This window comes from Loxodonta africana, chromosome 19 (genome assembly GCF_030014295.1).
Source record: "Loxodonta africana isolate mLoxAfr1 chromosome 19, mLoxAfr1.hap2, whole genome shotgun sequence".
Classification (NCBI taxonomy): domain Eukaryota; kingdom Metazoa; phylum Chordata; class Mammalia; order Proboscidea; family Elephantidae; genus Loxodonta; species Loxodonta africana.
Window position 1 is genome coordinate 24126734 of NC_087360.1, and position 15721 is coordinate 24142454.

Below are 15721 nucleotides of genomic sequence, written 5' to 3' on the forward strand. Positions count from 1 at the left end.
CGCCTGCGCAGTGGGAGCTGCCCGGAGGGGTGGCGCGGAGAGGCGGGAGTGGAGATGGGGGGAAGGCGGGCCGGCTCTAACGGTCTATTTCAAGGTGACGTCACCTACTATAAATAGCCGCCGCCGCCGCCCCGCCCCGGAGCCGCGCAGGCGCTCTGCGAGTGCTGCATTTTACTGCCGCAGAGGTGGAGGTGGGAGTCGAGAGCGGCGCTGGAACGCTGCGGAGCCCAGAGAGGGGCGCGGTGATGGTGGCTGCACAGGCAGCGGGATGTCGCAGCCCCATCCGGAAAAGCGCCGCTGAAGCCGCATTAGCTGTCTGACTTGAGAAGAATCCAGAAGGGAAAGCCACTGCGTGGAGAAGCTGGAGGCCATGGGCCCAGGGCGGGCCGGGCCGGCCGGCCCCTGCGTCCCGCCTGACCGGAGCCCAGCCTGGCCAGCGGCTTCGCGGGCCACACCCTGCAGTCTGGTCTGCACTGGCCTGGCAGGATCAGGTCCACACTTCCCCGGGCTGCAGGCAGTGCCTTCCACAAGAGGACAGTCACAGCACACTTCCTAGGAGCCCGCCCAGTGCTGGGCCTGTACCGGCATTCTAGTTGATCACCACAACCCAGCTCGAGAGTGAGCCAGCTGGTGTTCCCACCTTCCAAATGTGGAACCTGAAGCAGAGTGAGACTAGTGACTTGCTGAGGGTTACACAGCCTGTTAAGTGGCGGGGTCAGGATCTGGGTTCAAATTCAGCCTGGACTCCTTGCAGGGGAAGAGGGCGGCGGATTGGCAGGCTAGTCAGTAAGCCCCTCCCAGCCCTGGCAATTGAGGGCTGAAGGTCCCTCACGCCCTGCCTGGGCGCTAGCCAAGCTAAGAAAATCACTAGGACTAAACACCGCCCCAACTTACAAGATGCCGACTCTAGCCAGGAGAGGGGGCGGTGGACTCTCTTGAGAATTTTATTGAGCACCTACTGCATGTTCAGCAGTGAGAATAGGAAGCTACTGAGTTAAGATTCAGCCCTTGCCCCTGAGAAGCTGAGGTCTAAATACTCAAGAACAGGTAAGCTGGACTTGAAGAAAATGAGTCAGGAAAAATGTATTATTAGGGAGTGGGATGTAGCCTGGACAAAGGCTTCGCAGTGAAGATAGGAACAGAATTTGAGAGAGGGTGAGAAGTGAGACCTGGCAGTGGGAGATGAGGTTAGGTGGGGCGAGATTACTGAGTATTTTAAATGCCAGACTGAGTATTTGAGGTTTTATTCTTAGGTGCAGTGGTTAAGAGCCGGGCTGCTAACCAAAAGGTTTGAACCCACCAGCCCCTCTATGAGAGAAAGATGTGGCAGTCTGTTCCTGTAAAGATGACAGTCTTGGAAACCCCATGGGGCAGCTCAGCTCTATCCTATAGGATGAGTATGAGTTGGAATCAACTCCACAGCAATATGTTTTGGTTTTGAGGTGGTGAAAGATCCCTGGGTGGTGCAAATGGTTGGTGCTCCACTACTGACCTAAAGACTGAAAGTTCAAATCCACCCAGTGGTGCCACAGAGGAAACCCCGTTGATGTAGTGGTTAAGAGTTTGCCTGCTCATCTGGGGTCTTAAACTCTAGCAAGCAGCCATCTAAGATGCATCAACTGGTCTCAACCCACCTGGATCGAAGGAGAATGAAGAACACCAAGGACACAAGGTAATTACGAGCCCAAGAGACAGAAAGGACCACATGAACCAGAGGCTACATCATCCTGAGACCAGAAGAACTAGATGGTGCCCAGCTGCAACAGATGACTGCCCTGACAGGGAACACAACAGAGAACCCCTGAGGGAGCAGGAGAGGAATGGGATGCAGACCCCAAATTCTCATTAAAAGACCGTACTTAATGGTCTGATACTGGAAGGACCCCGGTGGTCATGGCCCCCAGGCCTTCTGTTGGCCCAGGAGAGGAACCATTTCCGAAACCAACTCTTCAGACATGTATGGGACTGGACAATGGGTTGGAGAGGGATGCTGGCGAGGAGTGAGCTTCTTGGATCAGGTGGACACTTGAGACTATGTTGGCATGTCCTGCCTGGAGGGTAGAGGGGGTTAGAAGCTGGCGAAATGGACACGAAAAGAGTGGAGGGAGAGAGCAGGCTGTCTCATTAGGGAGAGAGTAATTGGGAGTATGTAGCAAGGTGTATATAAGTTTTTGTGTGAGAGACTAACTTGATTTGTAAACTTTCACTTAAAGCACAATAAAAAAAAAAAAAAGTTGGCCTGCTAACCAAAACGTCTGCAGTTTGAATCCATCAGGCGCTTCTTGGAAACCGTATGGGGCAGTTCTGCTCTGTCCTGTGGGGTCGCTATGAGTCGGAATCCACTCAGTGGCAATGGGTTTGTTTTGTTTTGGTGCCACGGAAGAAAGGCCTGGTGATCTGCTTTCATAAGGATTACAGCCAAGAAAACCTTATGGAGCAGTTCTACTCTGTAACACGAGGGGTTTCCATGAGTCGGAATCAACTCTAAAGCAGTAGGTTTGGTTTGGTTTTTTTTTTTTTTGGAGGTGGTGAAAGTCATAGTTCAGGACATGAGTCTGGCTCTGGAGAGTAAGATACATATTAGAGGGGTGAAAAGGCAGCGCCTGGAGATTGGGTGTCTTCTGGACCTCAGCTTTGCCATCTGGAAAACTGGACTTGGACTATTGAAAGGACTGGAATAGAAATCTGCACCCTGGAATGTCAGAGCAAGCAGGGCCCTTAAGGAAAAAAAACCTATCTATCCTTTTTTCTTGCATAAAGGGAAACTGAGGACTTAGGGAGAGGAGCGGCCATCCCCATTTGCACATACCTGGTTTCCTGCCTCCCGGACCTTCTTCTCCCCTTTGGAATACTAAAATGAGGACATCGGCACCCATGGAACAGGATTTCGCTGTGGGTCCAGGACGCCCCATCTAGGCTTAACTGCGCTTCGTAGAATCACCTTTGCTGACTAGAAATGGAATCAAGGTTAACAAACCAGGCTGATCCTCCCCCTAGTGAATATCTTTAAAGAGCATGCTAAACAAAATGCTAGATAATAATTAATCCTCTCCTCCACCCCCACAAGGATGGGGTTCCAGTGGGAGGTGGAGAAGGGTCCAGGGCTGGTTGGGGGGACCCCCACAACTACTTCTAGTCCTAGAGGCTTTGCTTTTCTGATCATGTTGGGCTGAGATTGAATCCAAAACAGTGAAATACAGAGCTGGAGCATTCTAAATTGATTTTGGCTAGGTTCATAAATGATGAGTTCTTCCAGGAAGCCTTTCTTTGCTTCTCACCAAACTTCCCTTTCTCCACTTCCTCACCTGCCACCCGCTGCTCAGCCCACTGTGCTCTGGCTCTGTCCCCACTCCTCCAGCTAGATGGCCCTCTTCGAGGCCATGTGTGGCCTTCTTGTTGCCAAATACAAGGACACTGGGTACTCTTCACCTCCTGGTCCTCTTGGACACAGCTCTCACCCAGGGGTGGATTAACCAGGGCACTGTATGCACCGTATACAGTAAGCAAGGTAGCACGGCTTGATTGTGTTTACCTACTAATCTGAAGTGAACAATTTCACCTGTCTTGCCAGTTACCAGGTGAAATTGTGCACTGTATATTAGTAAATCAGCATGGCTAAGCTTGTGCCTATCTTGCTTATTGGGTAATCTGCCCCTGCCACCCCTCCTTAAAACTCTCCACTTGACTTCATGACCCTACACTCTGGTTTCCCCTCCATTCCTCTGGCCACGCCTTTCGTCTTGTGTGTGGACTCGTCTTCTAGGCCTACCCTGAAATGCAGGGTTCCTCAGGGCTCTGTCCCAGGCCATCTTCTCACTCTGCCCCCTCCTGTATGACCTTGTCCACCCTCACTGTTGGGAGGAAGGAGACATCTACCATGTTGCAAGCACCACGGATGGTCATAGTTTTTCCTCAGGCTCCCCCTGTAAAAAAAAAAAAAAAATTTTGTAAGGTAGGTACAATTTCCATTTCTGTTTTACAGGTGAGGGAATGGGCACAGAGATGTTCCATGACTTGAACGAAGTCATACAACTGGTCATCAGCAGACCTACAATTCAAACTCGGGCCCCCAGATTCAGACTCTCAAGCCTGATGGCCCCATGCTGCCCTGGTCTTCGCTGAGACAAGCTCAGACGTGACTCCTTTTTCAAAGTCATTCACATTGTGAAACGCACACACAACTTCCAACCTTTTAGCCTGTACACTTACCAGCATCCATCTCCTTTTGCGCCGGAGAGAGAGCTACCAACTACCGCGCACCAAAAAAAAAAAAAAAACCCAATCCTATTGCCATCAAGTTGATTCGAACTCACGGCGACCCCATGTGTTACAGAGTAGAACTGCTCCATCAGGTTTTCTTGGCTGTAATCTTTCCAGAAGCAGATCGCCAGGCCTTTCTTTTGTGGCACCACTGGGTGTATTTGAACTGCCCAACATTCAGGTTAGTAGTCTAGTGCAAACTGTTTTTGCCGCCCAGGGACCTGGCAACTCCTCAAAACCTCACAAACAAAGATTACAACAACCACCTTGGACAGGGCACGCGTTCCCAGGACTCTCGCCTTCCAAGCAGGATACCAGATTTCATTCCCAGCCAGTGCACCTCGTGCATAGCCATCACCTGTCTGTCAGTGAGGCTTACATATTGCTATGATGCTGAACAGGTTTCAGTGGACCTTCCAGATTAACATAGACTAGGAAGAAAGGCTGGTCATCTACTTCTGAAAATCACCCACTGAAAACCCTATGGATCACAACAGTCTGATCTGCGGTCTATATGGGGGTGGCGCAGGACGTAGCATTTTGTTCCATTGTGCACAGGGTTGCTATGAGTCAGAGGCCGACCCAACAGAAGCTACCGGCAAGTTTTGATCAACAATTATCTCCTTGGAACAACTCCAAAGAGAGCTCCTGAGCGAAGTGAAGGAGGCCAATGGTTAACGTTAAACATAATGTGTTCCTTCCTTAGGGGGCCAGAGCAGGTCCCATAGCAGGGTCCAGGTTTGCATCTTCACCTGGCATAGTGTATCACTCAAGGAACAGACCCCACCCCCCTGGCTTCCTGAGAACTGTGTGTGGTGTGATGGGGGAAAAGAATCTGGTTCTAGAGCTGCTCTGCCACTTACCAGAGTAACCTTAGGCAAGGCACTTGTCCTCTCTGATTATGTTTTCTCCCCAGAAAATGGGTCTAGCCACACTTGCTTCCTAGGGTGCTTGTAAGAATCAGCAAGAGCGTGTCTGTACTATGTCTGCCTGAGCAGCACATGGTAATTCCTGGCTGTGTACCACTCTGTAAGCCAGTGATGATGCTCCTTGCACTCGACTAGATTTCTAAAGCATTGCCAGAACCCTCAGCTGGAGCCCAGAGAATAGGTGACCCAGAAAAGGCACGTCTGTTTTTCTTTTTCTTCAATACTCTGGGCTGCTCTGAACTCCTTGAGGAGCCTGGACAACAAGGAGCATATTACAGAGAGGACCCTTTTGTTCCAAGGAGATGGTATTTACACTGTTGGCATGGTTACCATCTTGAGCAGGAGGGGTCACCTGCCCACAGATCTGTGTCACCCAGATAGGATTTTAACTTTTCGTGTTTTTTTCCAAACACAGGCCGCCTGCTGCCAGCGTGACCTTGCTGATCCGAAGCCAATATGATAATGCTAACTGCAGCTCTTATTTATTAATCACTTACATATATTATCTCACTAAATCCTCCAACCCTGGGGGGTGGTTGGTTATCCCCATTTTATGGATGGGGAAGCTAAGCCAAGAGAGGCCAGATTCTTGCTCTATGATCGAGGCAGTCACACGGCCTCCTCCAGCTCACACCATTTTCTGCTCCTTCGCCTTGGCCCTGGGTCCTTTTGCTGATATCAAATTCCACCCCTGTGTCTAAGATCAGCCTGAGCACACAGATTTCTGGATTGACCCAGAGCCTTCCACCACTCTTCCAAAGCACACTTGGGGAGCAGATTGGCTCTTAAGGCAGCTTTTGGCATTAAGAAGTGTGAAAATGTCCTGGGAGCTGCAATCTGTGAGCTGGTGGAGCTCAGAGCCCCATTCTCACCACCCGCCCCCCTAAAGCATGTTCAGAGGAGCCTGGCTCTGGGGGAAAGACAAAGCTGTCACTTATGAAATCACAGTTAAAATGAGAGAGGAAAAGGCTTTTGCTTCAGTTCTGTAGCTGGCTGGGTAACTTGTGCTTCTTGGCCAGAAATTTCTAGATCCTTTGGCTTAAACCATCTGGATAATTGCCTCAAGCTTCTGCTTGGTTCCCTCTGGGTGGGCCTAGGCAAGGAGGGGCTGCTGCAGTCTGGAAAAACTGGGGGTCAGGATTAGAGAGTCCCTTGATCCCCCCTACCTGCATGTACTCGCCTCTGCTTGTAACCATAGCTGAGGGCCCTTGGACACATTACTTCTGCGCTCTGAGCCTTGGATTTCTTATCTGTAAAATGGGAAGCTGCAGAAAACAGTTTGGCAGTTCCTCAATAAGTTAAACATAGAGTAACCATATGACCAAGCAATTTAAACAAATAGTAGCATTACTCACAATAGCCAAAAAGTGGAAACAACCCAGATGTCTACCAGGTGATAAACGGATAAACAAAATGTGGTATATCCATACAATCAAATCTCACTCAGCCATCAAAAGGAATCAGTCAAGTATTGATACAGGCTACGATGCGAGTGTACCTTGAAAACATTATGCTCGGTGAAAGAAGTCAGACACAAGAGGTCTGGATGATTCCATTTATATGAGACATTCAGAATAGGCAGATCCATAGACACAGAAAGCAGATTGGTGGCTGCCAGGGGCGGAGAGAGAACTAGGGAGCGACTGCTAATGGGGGCAGCAGTGGAAAGAATGGTGATTAAAATATCCTGGAGCTAGATGATGGTTGCAGGGCACTGTGAATATACTAAATGCCACATCAGATTGTGCACTTTGAAATTGTTAAAATGGTGAATTTTGTTATGCAAATTTTGCCAAAATAAAATGGCAGCCCATACTGGCATGTGGCAGCTCTGATAGTCTAGGGCGTTTCACCATTGAAAGTTCAGCAAGTAATGGTGTCTTAGTTTTCTAGGCTGTAGTAACAAGCACCACAAAGTGGGTGGCTTTAAAGAACAGACATTCATTGTCTTAGAGTTCTAGAGGCTAGAAGTCCAAATCAGGGTATCTGCCATGTCAGTTCCTTCCCAGGGTTTTGAGAGAAGAAACACCTCCGTGCTTTTCATCTAGCTTCTGATTTCTGCCGGCAATCCTTGATGTTCCATTGCTACCTGGAGATGTGTCTCCACGTGGCCTCTTCCCCCTGTCTGTGACTATGTCTCTGTGTCTATTCTGCCCTTTTACAAGGCACTCTCAGAAGGCATTAGGACCTCCCCTGCAGTTATGACCTTGTTAGCTTCACTGATAATATTTTTGAAAAAGGACTCTGTTTCCAAACAAGGTAACATCCACAGGAACAGGGGTCAAGACTTCAACATATATTTTGAGGGGACACAGTTCAATCCGTAACAGGTGGCAATGACAATGCAAGAGGATAGAACAGGGGTGTTTCAAAGGACAAGTGTTTGGATGCTGTCAATACATGGAATTGAAGAAAGGCAGTTCTCCTATTTCATGCCCAAACATGGGCAGCAGTTTTACCAGTGTACTCTCACTTGGTTTAGGTGAGGTTTGGTGTTATTGCTCTGGTCTTACAGATGAGGAAACCAAGCTCCAAAGACATTAAGCGACTTGCCCAAATGCGGCACAGAGGGCAAGGAGGAGGAGCCAGGACCAAGGAGGAGGAGCCAGGACCAAGGAGCAGGAGCCAGGACCAAGGAGGAGGAGCCAGGACCAAGGAGGAGGAGCCAGGACCTGGAAGCAGGCCTTCGGGCTCCACCTCCACCATTCTCTCTGCTGCTGCCCCTGATCTTTTGGTTGTTGAGCTGTGAACGTCACTGTAGCACTCGTCACCTGCTGCGTAAACCTTACCCTGGGAAGTAAGGGAGAGGGTTGCTGAGTTTTCACCAAGGTTCACTGCCAGGCAATTTTGCTATAAAACATCTTTTCCTTCCCAGTGTGTTACTTAGGAGGCGAACAGATTGTTACAGCCTCCGTCTCCTTTCAGACTACATTGGCAGGCTTACCAATCCAGGCAGAGGCTCACTCCATGGGCTGGTCTCTGCAGACACAACGCTGAGCTACCCCTATGGTCCTAGGCAGGACCCCTTCCCCTTAAGAGGTCCAAAACCCTTCACTTGGCTCTTCCTAGTCTGACTCTAGCCTACCTCTCCAAGCACATCACCCACTCCCTGGACATCCTAAGCTCACCATGTTCCTAGATGCTGCTCCTGAGGTTCCTCTAACTAGAATGCCCTTTCCTACCTTTCCTGCCTCTTTTTTTTTTTTTTTTCCATCGTACTTAGATGAAGGTTTACAGTGTTTACTTAGATGAAGGTTTACAGAGCAATTTCTCATTAAACATTTAGCACACGCATTGTTTTATGACATTGGTTAACAACCCCATGACATCTTAACACTCTCCCTTTTCGGCCTTGAGCTCCCTGTTACCAGCTTTCCTGTCCCCTCCTGCCTTCTAGTCCTTGCCCTTGGGCTGTTGTGCCCTTATAGTCTCGTTTTGTTTTATGGGCCTGTCTAATCTTTGACTGAAGGGTGAACCTCAGGTTTGGCTTCATTACTGAGCTCTAAGGATGTCCGGGGGCCATTCTCTCGGAGTTTCTCCAGTCTCTGTCAGGCCACGAAGTTTGGTCTTTTTTTGTGAGTTTGAATTTTGTTCTACATTTTTCTTCAGCTCTGTCAGGGACCCTCTATTGTGATCCCTGTCAGAGCAGTCAATACTGGTAGCTGGGCACTATCTAGTTGTACAGGACTCAGTCTGGTGGAGGCCATGGTAGATGTGGTCCATTAGTCCTTTGGACTAATCTTTCCCTTATGTCTTTAGTTTCTTCATTCTCCCTTGCTCCCAAAGGGATGACACCAGTGGAGTATCTTAGATGGCCACTCACAGGCTTTTAAGACCCCAAACGCTACTCACCAAAGTGGAATGTAGACCATTTTCTTTGTAAACTATCTCATGCCAGTTGAGCTAGATGTTCCCCAAGACCATGGTCCCCACAGCCCTCAGCCCAGCAATTTTCCCTCACTCTTAAAGTCCTTAATGCCTAGTTGAAGTCTTATCTCCTCTAATGGACCTTCCCAGTTTCTCCAACAAGAAGTACTCTGTCACTCTCTCCCTCTACCTGGCCCCACTGTGGCTCTGGTATACCACTCCACCATGTGCACAGAGTGATTTCAGTGAATTCGGTGAATAAGTATGGTGAAAGGATACAACCTTGACGCACACCTTTCCTGATTTTAAATCAAGCAGTATCCCATTGCTCTGTTTGAATGCCTGCCTTTTGGTCTATGTACAGGTTCCACATGAGCACTTTAAGAACTGTATTATGCCAGTTGACTGGATTGTCCGAGACCATGGCCCTAAACCCACAAACCAAGAGAACTAATCCCATGAGGTGATTGATTATGTCTAATTAGTATCAGCATCTGTAGCCCTCCATCCCCTTTTTTTGGTTGTTGGTTTTTTTTTTTTTTTTTTTTATTGTTGCAAAACCATATACAATGGTTGACTGGCCAGCTACTAGGAGTCAAGCACTATGCTATGCAATTTAATTTAATATATGATCTTGTTTAATCCTCATAACAACAATATGAGGTGGAAATTCCTCTTACACCCATTAAACAGATGGGGAATGGATGGTCAGAGAGGCAGCTGCTTACTTGAGGTCCTGCTATTAGTAGAGGCAAAGCCAGGATTTGAACCTCAGTCATATTGACTATAAAGGTCACTCTCTTCATCACTTATACCACCTGCCTCCAACTTCCTTAGGAAGTTTCCATTTACAGGGGAGATTAGGGCCTCTTGGTGAATGCTGAATTGAATTTCATCTCACCTTCTGCCTGTTAACAGAAATTCTACCACTAGCATCCTCTCCAAGTGGCAAGTTTTTTGGTTTTGGGAAGGAGGAGCACTTTAAATCAGCTAACTCCTAAGCTGTATACAGGGAAAAGGAATGAATGGGCAAATGCTAGGTTGTGTATGGTTTTGCAACAATTAAAAAATAAAAAAAAAAAACAACCAAAAAAGGGGGAGGGAAGGCTACAGATGCTGATATTAACTAGACATAACCAATCACCTTATGGGATTGGTTCTCTTGGTTTGGGGGTTTAGGGCCATGGTCTCGGACAATCCAGTCAACTGGCATAATATAGTTCTTAAAGTGCTCATGTGGAATGTGTACATAGACCAAGAGGCAGGCATTAAAACAGAACAATGGGATACTGCTAGTGGTTTAAAATCAGGAAAGGTGTGCATCAAGGTTGTATCCTTTCACCATACTTATTCAATCTACATGCTGAACAAATAATCCAAGAAGCTGAACTATGTGAAGAAGAATGTGGCATCAGGATTGGAGGAAGACTAGTTAATTTGTGATATGCAGATGACACAACCTTGCTCGCTGACACCGAAGAGGACTTGAAGCACTTACTAATGAAGATCAAAGACTAGAGCCTTCAGTACGGATTACACCTTAACATAAAAAAAAAAAAAAAGAAAGAAAACAAAAATCCTCACAATGGGATCAGTAAGCAACATCATGATAAATGGAGAAAAAAATGTTGAAGTTGTCAAGGATTTCATTTTACTTGGATCCACGATCAATGCCCATAAAAGCAGCAGTTAAGAAATCAAACAATGTATTACATTGGGGAAATATGCCATAAAGATCCTTTTTAAAGTGTTAAAAAGCAAAGATGTCACTTTGAGAACCGAGGTGCACCTGACCCAAGCCATGGTATTTAAAATCACCTCCTATGCATGTGAAAGCTGGACAATGAATAAGGAACATCAAAGAAGAGTAGATGCCTTTGAATTACGGTATTGGCGAAAAATATTGTGTTTACTATGGACTGCCAGAAGAACAAATCTGTCTTTGAAGAAGTACAGCCAGAACGCTCCTTAGAAGCAAGGTTGGTGCAACTTTGTTTCATGTACTTTAGACATGTTATCAGGAGGAACCAGTCCCTGGAGAAGGACATCATGCTTGATAGAGTAGAGGGTCAGTGAAAAAGAGGAAAACCCTCAACGAGACGTATTGACACAGTGGCTGAAACAGTGGGCTCAAGCACAACAATGATTGTGAGGATGGCGCAAGACTGGGCAGCATTTTGGTGGGTTGTACATTGGGTTGGTATGAGTCGGAACAGCCTTGACAGCATCCGACAATAAAAACAAAATTTACGTTTTACCTCTCAGTATGGTGAGTAGTATCCGAGGTTTTAAAAGTTCACAAGCAGCCATCGAAGATACAACAATTGGTCTTTATTCATCTGGAACAAAAGAGAAAAGAGGAAATCCAAGAATCAGAGAAGAAACTGGACTACGGGACTAACTGTCTCCATGAACTACTGCCACCTCCACCTTGAGACCCGAAGAACTAAATGGTGCCTGGCTACCACCACTGAATGTTCTGATCAGGGACACAATAGATGAATCCTGACAGAAAAGGGAGAAAAATGGAGAACAGAATTTCAAATTCTTAAAGAATCCAGACTGACTTGACCTATTGAGCCTGGAGAGGTCCCCGAGACTATGGTCCTGAGCTGCTCTTCAAACCTTGAATTGAAATGCTTAATACAGAGATCCGCAGGCTGCAGAAAAGTCCACTTCAGCTTATTTGGCCGACCTCTCAATTTTTGCATTAGATTTCTAGTTCCTTTGCTTGGCCTGCTCTGTAAAAATCCTGGCGCCTGTGTGATATGATTAAGAATGGTGCTGACGTAACGTGTATGAACTCTGTATTTTTAACCCCTTAAAAATAACTTTTCCCCTGGCCCTCTGGGTGCAGTCTTGGCATAAGCAGCAGTCCTTGCACGATGAAATACAGGCACCTGTCCACTCTCCAGCCTTGGTTTCTCGTTCATTGGCCAATACAAGTCATGTCGAGCAAAACCTGGGGCTTCCACCTGATAACACTATCCCCTGAAGTCACCTTTAAATTGCGTAACTGGACTCACAGTTACTTTACCCTTGAGTAAAAGATTGTCTTCCTTGAGTATTGTGTTTCTTTAAAAATATATATATCTACATGAGACTATTACAGATTGAATTGTGTCCCACCAAAATGTGTGTCAATTTGGCTAGGCCATGATTCCCAGTATTGTATGGTTGGACACCATTTTGTGATCTGATGTGATTATCCTGTGTGGTAAATCCTAACCTCTGTGATGTTTATGAGGCAGGATTAGAGGCAAGTTATGTTAATGAGGCAGGACTCAATCTACAGGATTAGGTTGTATCTTGAGTCAATCTCTTTTGAGATATAAAAGACAGAATCAAGCAGAGAGTAGAGGGAGCTCCTGCCACCACGAAAAAAGAGCCAGGAGCAGAGTGTCTCCTTTGGACTGGGGGTCCCTGCACTAAGAATTTCCTAGGCCAGGGGAAGATCAATGGCAAGGATCTTTCCCCAGACCTGACAGAGAGAGAAAGCCTTCCCTGGGAGCTGGCACCCTGAATTCAGACTTCTAGCCTCCTAAACTGTGAGAAAATAAACTTCTGTTTTTTTTGTTAAAGCCGCCCGCTTGTGGTATTTCCGTTACAGCAGCACTAGATACCTAAGACAAAAACCAAAGGGTCAACAGCTATTTTAAAGCTCAGATGAGAAGGTTGAGGGGCAGAGGTCATAAGTAAATGGATGTGAAACAACTAAAACAGAAGTAACTAGAATGTTGACACGATATAAAGAATGTAAGCAATGTCACTGACCATTATGTCTAGAAATTGAAATGGGAGTGGGTTTTGCTGCATATATTTTCACCAAAAATGCAATTACATAATAAAAAAAACCAGCTGACCCCCTAATTGAGGATTGAGATCTGAATGAAAGAGAAGAAAGGAGAAGGAGCATGGGGGGAGGAACGCAAAATTGCAGGAGCTGGGAGAGAACCGTTAGGAGGGGGAAAAGCAGGCTCCAGGGTGAAATTGGCAGCCTGTCTGTCCCCCTGCCTCAGCCGCCCCTGACCTCCCCCAGTTGCTCAGCTACTCAGAGTATAAAATCTGGAGTTAACACACCTGGCTGCAAATTCCAGCTCTTCCACTCAGAGCTGGGGAAGCCTGGGCTTCAGTTTCCTCTTCACAAAACAGGCATGTTGCAATGGCGCTGTCCACGCTGGACCCAAGGCTGTTCCAGCAGGAAGGAGGTCGTGGCTGAGGGAGAGGTTGAGTCCTACCCACTGGGAATTTGGGACAATGCTGTCACTTCCTTTATATGAGGACAATTAGAGGACCAACCTCACCCCCAGGAAATCACTGGGTCCTGAAGTTCTGGGGACAACAAGGACCTCACCAAATCCCAGACCCACAGTAAGGATCTTGGAGACAATTCACTGCAGCCCCTTCCTCCAAGAGGCAGCATGGCATGGTAGACAGATGGCCGGCTCTACCAGCAGACAGACCTCCCTCCAAATCCTGGTCCCCACTTGCTAACTGTTGGACCTCATGCCTGTCACTTTGCCCCTCTGAGATCAGCTCTTCATCTTTTTTTTTTTCCTCCAAAGACCAAGGACTTTATTACCAACAGCAAAAGCAGTAGCCATGGTAGACCTTTTCTTGCAGCAGTTTCTTGAGTCCCCATTGCCACCGGGTTATGGAAAGAGGGCCTGCATATACAGTGGCTGGCATTCCTGGGGAAGAAAGCTGAGTTTAGGGCACCTGAGTCTTTTATAATGGGCAGTAAGCCTGCCTGACTTTTGTCCTGAAGGGATACACTGTGTCTTCCAAGGCAGTCCGCAAACCTGCCCTTTGCCCTGGTGGAAGACACTTCATCTCCCAAGAGTGTTCACTATACAAAATTCCCTGAAAAAGAGTCTGGATCCCTGCATCCCTGCTCCCAAGATGTGCAAGAACTTGAGACAGCCATGGAGAAATTTCCCGTAAGGATGCTATTTTCTTGGCCACTCTGATTAATCTGATTTACGGAGGCTCAAACGAAACCCATGGAATCTGCTGGCCCCTCATCTTTACTATGGAATTAATAATAGTTCCTTTTCCACAGCACTGTTGGGTGGATTAGAGACCCAGACAATGAAGCAGCTGTTATTATTAACTATGGGGAACTGAGAGGCTCAGAGAAGGAAAGCAATTCACTCATGGTCACACAGCAGACTAGCAGCAGAAGCAAAACTAACACCTAGGCCTCCCAAAGCCCAGGAGTGAGCTTGCCCTCAGACGACTGCGGCCTCACCTCGAGGTGGGCCAAGACCACCCTTGGCAAAGCAGTGGAGGGACTCAGGTGGGACTGCTGATGAGACTTCATGTCTCCCTGAGCTGAGACAACTGCTTGGGATACCTACAGGCGGAGTGTGAAAAGACCCCAGTCAGCACCTAGGGGTGCGTGTCTGGCCTGGGGGTCTAATCTGCACTATGGCCCTGAGCAGGTTGCCTCTCTGGGTCTCAGTTTCTCTGCTTATCAAGTAGAGGTAAGAATTCCTAGCAGGGCGAAGGAATCATATAAAGATATGGAACGATTTTTCATCACACCCACCCCTGTGTTCTCACTATACAGCACTCTATGCACCAAGCCCAGTGCTATCAACAGCCATGGCTTTGTTTAGGCCTTGCAGCAACCCTGTAAGATGGGAACCCATAGCTAGGAGGGGGGCGAAATCAGGATCTAAGCCCAATCCTATTCCCTCTGCTTGAAACATTGACCCCTCCTCTTTCCTGCCTACCATGTGCTCCTTCTTCAGGTGCCAGCTTAGCTGTGGCTTCCTTTAGAAGGATTCCTAGAATCAGGTTCACAGTGCCAGGTCTGCCCCTCCACACTGACCACTCTGCATGGTGGCCATTTCTCCCCTTCCTCCAGTCAGGGGGCTCATTGACAAGGATCTGTCTGTATGCCCAGAACCTAGCACTGTGCTTGGCATACAGCAGGCACTCAATGAGTACTTGCTGAATGACTAAATGCATTGTGTCAGCACTGGGATACCGCGGGGGCCCAAGGGAGCCTGGGAGACTCGGAGAGAAGCTTCTGGACTCTGGCCACACGTTACGTTAGCAGCATCTTCTCCGAGTCCCAGCAGCCAGCCCTCTGGGATGCCATTCGAGCCAAATGAATTCCAGCCACTTCTTCACCTTGGAGAGAGTGCCACAGCCCTCAGCAAGCAGCCCAGTAGTTGATGTCACCGCAGCGCCAGGCACTGCCCATGAATATTTAATGCAGGCTCTACTGCGGCAGGGATCCAGACGAGACTTTTGGGGGCTAGGGGGGTGGGGGTGAGGGTGGGGGGGTAGGTGGAGAGTTTCGGGGCAAAAGGCCTTGGGGAGAACACAGCTGAGCCAGGCTCCACAAACCGTAACCCCCCAGCAGCTGAGCATTGTGTCCACACATTTTAGTCCTGGCTGAGCTCAGAAACAGCCAGCACAGCACATGCCTGCAGTAGACAGGGAGACTGCTGACAGAGCCCAAGCACTAAATAGAGGGGGGATTAGGCTTCCTAGGGGCATTTCCTGGAGGCAATGGGGCATGGAGGGCAAAGCACAGACACTGGCATCTGATTTCACTCCAGGTTTGCAGCTGTGTGGCTGGCCAGCCGCTATATGGCTCTGAGCCTCAGTTTCTTCATCTGTAAAATGGGGGTAATAATTGCTTTTTTTAA

General features: G+C 47.9%; 1 protein-coding gene across 1 annotated transcript; it reads left to right on the plus strand.

The window, feature by feature from the left end:
• The first annotated feature begins 62 nt into the window (after positions 1 to 62).
• YWHAH-AS1 (YWHAH antisense RNA 1) lies at positions 63 to 15178 on the plus strand. Its single transcript, XM_064271920.1, is given in 5 exon segments — positions 63 to 7671; positions 7758 to 7923; positions 13514 to 13673; positions 14963 to 15078; positions 15080 to 15178. Coding segments are annotated over 5 exon segments (687 nt in total). The 5' UTR covers positions 63 to 7525.
• The last annotated feature ends 543 nt before the right edge of the window (positions 15179 to 15721 follow it).